Below are 8,121 nucleotides of genomic sequence, written 5' to 3'. Positions count from 1 at the left end.
TTACTTTTACACTAGACCAAAGACACAAATGTGTCACCCACATCTTGGAACCACGCAGTACATGTCACTCAGAGTCACAAGCACCACTCATAGATAGGACATATTACACACATGGGCAATGCACACTTAGCACAATCTCCTAACACTGGCCAGTTTCCAAAGACATCAATAATTCCCACTTACCAGGTCTAGAGATGGGCAAACCCGAACAGTAAAGTTCAGGGTACGTACCGAACACCTAGTGTTCGGGCACGGACCTTGAACACGGACTTCCTCAGGAAGTCCATGTTACTGTTTGGGATCGGCAGCCCGAACATCGGCTGTTTCCCGTGCTGTGACGCTCTGATTGAGGGCTCTGATTGATGGTAAGATCGTTACTGGTGGACAGAGCACTGTGGGATCACACTGTCGGATGTCAGCGTGATCCCACAGCTGTCACTGTGACTGTGACAAGCGGTAAAAAGCTTATCGCTGGTCACAGCTGTCGGCTGATGAGAAAACTACTCTCATCAGCCTACCCCTGCTGTCACTGATAATAACTAGGGCAGCCGCCGCTGATGGGGGTAGTCATCAGCCGACGACTGTGCTCAAAGTAAAAAAAAAGTTAAAATAAATAAATATATTGAAATAAAAATAAAAAACACAGTTATACTCACCTAACACCGAATCCCTGAAGCTCTTGTCCCCTGTAAAAAATCAAAAATAAAAAAACACTGTAGTACTCACCTTAATGCCTAATCCCCAAAGCCCATGTCACCTGTAAAAGAAAAGAATAATAAACCTCCATAATACTCACCTATCCGCCGTAATTCACGTAATCCATAATGTCCCACAACGATCTCACTTGTAGAACAGTCACATCTTCTTTTTTCCCTTCTTATTAAGGCCACATTATGCCTCAAGGTAATAAGATGCTGCTTCTGTTTAGAAAAGTCATAAAGAGTACTGTATGTATGTATGTATGTTTTTTATGTGGATTGCGAAGCATGGATCCACCTTAATGGCTGCCTCAAATTCCACGTCAAAATCCACATAACAAAAACTCCATGTGGACATAACCTTATTTTGGTTGTCTGACTGAAGCTTATGTACAGTACATGATAGATGTACCTTTTCCAACTCAAAGCAGGAGAAATCTGCAGTGGATGCAGCTAAGCTTACAAAAAGGCTCTGGGCCAACATCGTATGGCCATACACACAGAATCCTATGGATCCATAGTAAGGAACCCTAAACACTCTATGAGTCACTGTATGGTAATATTCCGTAATAGGCTCCTGCATTTTTCCCTAAAAGCAACACTTCAGGTAAGAGTATCTCCATAATGTGGCATGTGGGGAGTCAGTGATGTAGCATGGGAGAGCAAAGGCGCAGTTCCTTTAGGTGACAAATTTTAATGGGGGGGCACAATACAGTGATGTGAAAAAGTGTTTGCACTTTCCTGATTTCTTATTCTTATACATGCTTGTCACACTTTAAATGTTTCAGATCACAAAACAAATTTAAATATTAGACAAAGATAACACAAGTAAAATCAAAGTGCAGTTTTTAAATGAATGTCTTTATTATTAAGGGAAAAAGAAATCCAAACCTACAGGGCCCTTTGTGAAAAAGTGATTGCCCCCCCCCCCCCACTTCAAACATAAATTAACTGTGGTTTATCACATCTTTAGGGAGCTGAGATAAATTTCTCTAGCCACACACAGGCCTGATTACTGCCGCACCTGTTCTCAATCAAGAAATCACTTAAATAGGACCTGCCTGACAAAGTGAAGTAGACCAAAAGATCATCAAAAGCTGCGATCCAAAGAAATACAGGAACAAATGAGAATCAAAGTAATTGAGATCTATCTTACTGGAAAAGGTTATAAAGCCATTTCTAAAGCTTTGGGACTCCAGCGAAACACAGTGAGAGAAATTATTCACAAAGGGCGAAAACATGGAACAGTGGTGAACCTTCCAAGGAGTAGCCGGCAGACAAAAATTACCCCAAGAGTGCAGCGATGACTCATCCAAGAGGTCAAAAAAGACCCCACAACAACAACCAATGAACTGCAGGCCTCACTTGCCTCAGTTAAGGTCAGTGTCCATTACTCCACCATAAGAAAGAGACTGGGCAAAAATAGCATTCACGGCAGAGTTCCAAGACGAAAACCACTGCTGAGCAAATAGAAAATAATGGCTCGTCTCAGTTTTGCCAGAAAACATCTTGATGATCACCAAAACTTTTGGGACAATACTCTGTGGACTGATGAGACAAAAGTTAAACTTTTTGGAAGCTGCATGTCCCATTACATCTGGCATACAAGTAATACAGTATTTCAGAAAAGGAACATCATACCAACTGTAAAATATTGTGGTGGTAGTGTGATGGTCAGGGGCTGTTTTGCTGCTTCAGGACCTGGAAGACTTGCTGTGGTAAATGGAACCATGAATTCTGCTGTCTACCAAAAAATCCTGAAGGAGAATGTCCGTCCATCTGTTCGTGACCTCAAGCTGAAACGCACTTAGGTTATGCAGCAGGACAATGATCCAAAACACACCATCAAGTCCACCTCTGAATGGCTTAAGAGAAACAAAATTAAGACTTTGGAGTGGCCTAGTCAAAATCCTAACATTAATCCGATTGAGATGCTGTGGCGTGACATTAAAAAGGCAGTTCATGCTTGGAAACCTTCCAATGTGGCTGAATTACAACAATTTTGCAAAGATGAGTGGGCCAAAATCCCTCCATAGAGTTGTAAAAGACTCATTGCCAATTATCGCAAACGCTTGATTGCAGTTGTTGCTGCTAAGGGTGGCCCAACCAGTTATAAGGTTTAGGGGGCAATCAGTTTTTCACACATGGCCCTGTAGGTTTGGATGTCATTTTCCCTTTATAGTAAAGACCTTCATTTAAAAACTGCATTTTGTGTTTACTTGTGTTATCTTTGTGTAATGTTTGAATTTGTTTTGTGATCTGAAACATTTAAGTGTGACAAACATGCAAAGAATAAAAAATCAGGAAGGGGGCAAACACTTTTTCACACCACTGTATATTGCTGCCCCATACATGGTCAATAAGATCCAGAAAAACAGAACCAGCCACTAGAAAATCCTCACTGAACGACCAGCAAGTTCTCCTTCTACTAGTAGCATACATGATCAGTGACTGAGTGATTGGCCACGAGCAAGCACTATCTTCATTCATGCTAAAGCAGCCCACTTAATTAGCCACTGTGCTCTTGTCCCCAATTCGTTACTAGTCACTCTCCTGCATCCTCAACCCCCCCACAGTGCTCCTCCCACTCCCCGAATTCATTATAATTACATGCCCTCTCCCAAATTCATTCTAATTATATACCTCAAAACTAAAATGACATAACCCCAATTCATTATAATTCCATACCCCTCAATTCATTATAATTGCATAATCTCAATTCAGTATGCAATGTCCTCTTTTACACCCCATCCCAATTCATTATAATGTAATATCTTCTCACCCATCCCCCATCCCAATTCATAATATACTGTGCGCTCACCCATCCCCATCCCAATTCATTATATCATACTGTACTCTCACCCATCCCAATTCATTATAATGAACTGTATTGTGCTCTCACATATCCCCATCCCAATTCATTATAATATACTGTGTTCTCACTCATCCCCATTCCAATTTATTATACCATACTGTTCTCTCACCCATCCGCCATCCTAATTCATTATAACATACTGTGCTCTCACCCATCCCAATTCATTATAACATACTGTGCTCTCACCCTTCCCCATCCCAATTCATTATAACTTACTGTGTTCTCACCCATCCCCCAACCAAAACTCATTATAGCATACTGTGCTCTCACCCATCCCCCATAATAGTTCATTATAACATACTGTTCTCTCATCCATTCCCCATCCCAATTCATTATAATATATTTTGCTCCACCCATCCACCATCCCAATTCATTATAACATATTGTGCTCTCACCCATCCCAATTTACTATAACATACTGTGCTCTCATCCATCTCCCGCACCCCAATTCATTCACTTTAAAGAAAAAAAATCACCTCTCCTGGCAATTCCCGGTAGCTCTGCTTATTTTCTCTTCTTGCTCGAAAATATATGGTAAATGACGCGATGACATCATTGCTCCGGCTGAGTCATAAAGAAGGTGATGGGCTGCAGCTACGCTCTGTCTCTGTATTACAGACAGTGGAGCCACATGAACCCTCCCTGCTGATGATAAGCAGCACTGATAAAGGCTATCTGGCCATGGGCTCTACCACAGCCTTGGGCCCCGAGCGGTAGCTCAGATTGCCCTCATTATAATCTGTCTATGGTAGGTACCAGTGTTGCACAAGCGTGCTTGGATAAGGGGTTATCCGACCACGCTCAAGTCTTAACTGAGTATCTTTGCCGTGCTTGGAAAATATGGCTGCATGTGTTGCGGCTGTCAAACAGCCATGAAGAATGCAGCCGCAGCAATGCGAACATATTTTCTGAGCACACCAAAGATATTCGGTTAGGACTCGAGCATGGTCGGATAACCCTTTATCCAAGCCCAGGGCACACTGAGAATTAACATCAAATGCAGTCAATAATCGCTTTTCTTAGTATATTAATATATGCAGGCAGGCTGGTTAGAAATGTGAGTAGATAGGTGTTGGGCAGGAGGCAGGGGCGGGCTTTCAATTTATTTGTCTGTTCAATTTAGAGGAACAGACAAATGATATTCATGTGCAAAAATGATCTGTTTCAATAATGATGAAAATGAAAGTAGAAGTGACCCACTTGTCCATCTGGATTCCATTTTGTCTCTGTTTTTAGAACTGAAAAAAGACCCATATTTTGAACTATTTCTTCCATTCTAAAGACTGGCACATAACTGATACAAATTGATACAGTTGCACATGAATTTTGTTGGGTGCTCTGAACAGATCAGACAAATGGAAAGTACCGAAATGTGAGCTTAGCCTTCTCTTAATTACATCTGTACTTTCTTAAAATACAATACATGTGCTTGGCGAATAAGGTGTTTAAGAACTGGGCTAGTAGAAGAGACTGGCGGAGTGGTAATGGTCCACCGGTTAAGTTGTGTAAAATACTTTCTTTGCCCAAGGTGCTGGCAAGCTATGTTATGCCACTGATGAGAGTACACAAAATCCATGTGTAAAAACTTTTGTGCCTTCATACAAATTCGATGACTGCTGATGGTAAATTATGGCTCTCCCTTATAATTTTGCAACATGAGAATCTCTTCCTTTACAGATAGCAAAAAGCACTTTATACAACACACAAGTGCTATATGAGTTGATAGAAAGTGATAAGAATTCATTAATATTTTAATTTGGTAACGAATGACAAATGTTCTTACACTTCTTTCCAAATGTTTATTGTTCCAATATAATTAGTTGTATATAGAATTTGAGATATAGTGAAAATTTATTTACAGCTATACATTTGTTCTATTCACAGCAGAATTACTTGATTGGAAAAATAAAACTGAAAAACGCACAGCTTATATGTTGATTCAATGGATACTTGAGATTTGCATCCCTAATAGAAAGAAGGGAATGTTCGAATTTCCTTAATTAATTACTGGGTCATAAGAAATCAATGTTAAATTTAGATATAAGGAAATTATCATGTTTAAATTAAATTAAACTAAAATGTATCCAAAAACATGCGCCAGATTATAATCCTTATCCTGATCATATTTAATCAGATTATGTTAACTGTGTTTCAACAGTGTCATCTGGATATAGCAGAAATCCTGTAAATATGCTGTCATCATCATTACTCACGTAAATACCATTCCAATCCCGGGAAACCTCTAACCAAACCTGGTCCCCAACATTTAACCTCAGGACCAGCATCGCTGAGGCCTGGTCTATCTCCTGGCCATAGAGAGTTTCACGGCTCTTAAACATCTTTTTATTTTGAGCAACAATACTAATCCTTGCTGGCCGTCCCCTGACCGTCACGTGAAATGCAAACACATAGGTTCCAGAGATTGTACAGTTAAATTTACCAGTCGTAGGGTTGTATTCATCTTGCTCATTGTACAATATTCTATCAAATTTAACAGGAGCATTAGGGGCAGGGAAAGGTTTTGATAGACCTACAGTGAAAGCCGATCTTGTGGGTTTATGATTATCTCCTTTAGATCCTTTGAGGCCTCTGGATCCTTTTTTCCCTGGAAGGCCTCTAACCCCTTTCAAGCCAAAATTTCCCTTTGGACCTGTTGAGCCTATTAAACCAGGAGGGCCAATTTCCCCTTTATCCCCCTTTTGTCCTGGTTCTCCCTTTTCTCCAATTTCTCCTTGAAAACCATTCATGCCATTTAGCCCAGCATCACCCTTAATACCCTTGTCTCCCTTTAAACCCCTTTCTCCAGTTTCTCCTATATCTCCTTTTTCTCCAGTATCTCCATAATTCCCCTTCTCACCTATATCCCCTATTTCACCCCTGTCTCCTTTTTCCCCATCAATGCCATTTATGCCCTGCTCTCCTTTTTCTCCTCTGTCGCCTTTTGTGCCGTTTTCACATATGTCGCCTTTGTTTCCTTTTTGTCCTTTCATACCAGCAAGTCCAAGGTTTCCCTTTTCACCTTTAGGTCCAATCTCACCTAGAAAAGTGAAAAAGCCAACATTAGTTGTTTTATTACTATGAAGTTCAATAGACAGGAAGTATCAAATAAATACTTGTGCTTTTGAGTATATTACTAAGAATAGGCAGTGACGCCCCATTTCTTACCTGATTTGCACATATCCTCTTCAGAGAGGAAGTTGACTGAAACTCTAGTTTCACCTATTGTGGGCAGCAATCCTAAAAGTTAATATTGATCCTTTAATGAACCTTGCTACACGACTTAGGATAAAAAGCCAAACCAAACACTCGGTTTGCAGACACATGTTTTGGGGTGTTTGCCCCACATCACTGCAAAGCAGGAGGTCTGATTTGGCTTAGTGAGAGGCCTTTAACTGAGGGTCTAAGGGAAAACATTCCTCCTTGCGGAGAGTGGAGTGCCAAACTGGCATAAGGAACTTATAGACTATGCAAGTATCCTCTTTAGAGAGGAAGAAGACTAGAACTTTAGTTAAACCTATTGGGGATAGCAATCCTGAATTTCAATGCTGACTCTTCAACGAGCCTTGCCGCCTGACTTAGCATAAAAAGCCAAGAGAGACACTCCATTTTCATAAACTTGTTTCAGGGTGTTTGACCAGCATCAGTACAAAACAGGAGCTCTGACAGGGGCCTCTCAATCTTACTTAGCCAAATCAGACCCCCAGCTTTACACTAATGAGGGGCAAACACCCTAAAACATGTGTCTCCAAATAGAGGGTCTGATTGGGCTTTTTATCCTAAGTCATGTGTCAAAACTTGTAAAAGGGTCAATATGGACTTTTAGTACCCCCAATAGGTGGTGCTAGAGTTCCTGTCCTCTTACTCTCTGAAGAAGACATTTTAATATTTAATTTTCCAGTATTGCATGCTCTATAAGTCTCCTTACGCCGGCTTAGCACTCTCCACAAGGAGGTTACCTGATTTCAAATCATTATAAATATGAAGATACTCATATTGACACAGACCATTTTTCTTTTCTAGTACTTACCATACAGCTCTTACTCTATTTAGTTTGTTTATGGGTAATGCTTTAAATCTGGACTGAAGTAAAACACTGTTCACACTGGAATTGTGACTTCTATTTCTAACAGTAACTGTAATACATATGTCACAAATTGTATAATCTTTCTGGATCCATTTGACAGACCCTTTATTTCCCTGGTGGCCTTGGTGAATTTCTAGAATACTTACTCAGCTGAAGAGGCCATGAGATTAATATAAATATAAATGTACAGTATGTTACAATATGTCAGTATGAAGTGCTATTCCGTTGTAACGTACATTGAGGTAAAGTTTTAATACCGGTGTGCTGTCAAATTATCAAATTTTTGTGGAGGGTGCCTATTACCGTAATGCTGCACTATGATTGTGGAATATAGCGCAGCTGATATTTCTCTTAATCTGATCTGAGAACTGTCAGGTGGAATAATGTATAGAAATGAACCCCAATTTGATAAAACAAATCTGATTTTCTATTAACTCAGGCTGATGGACAGGTCTTGTCACAAG

General features: G+C 40.3%; 1 protein-coding gene across 1 annotated transcript in view; it reads right to left on the bottom strand.

The window, feature by feature from the left end:
- Positions 1-5,708: 5,708 nt before the first annotated feature.
- The window catches only part of OTOL1 (otolin 1), a 35,397-nt gene continuing 32,984 nt past the window's right edge, over positions 5,709-8,121 (bottom strand). The window contains exon 4 of the mRNA XM_073674816.1: positions 5,709-6,610. Within this exon, the coding sequence (XP_073530917.1) occupies positions 5,709-6,610 (902 nt within the window). The remainder of the gene's footprint in view (positions 6,611-8,121) is intronic.

Source organism: Phyllobates terribilis, unplaced genomic scaffold (genome assembly GCF_046119375.1).
Source record: "Phyllobates terribilis strain yellow unplaced genomic scaffold, ASM4611937v1 Scaffold_3__8_contigs__length_932513732, whole genome shotgun sequence".
NCBI lineage: Eukaryota > Metazoa > Chordata > Amphibia > Anura > Dendrobatidae > Phyllobates > Phyllobates terribilis.
This window is presented reverse-complemented; position numbering and strand designations above follow the sequence as displayed.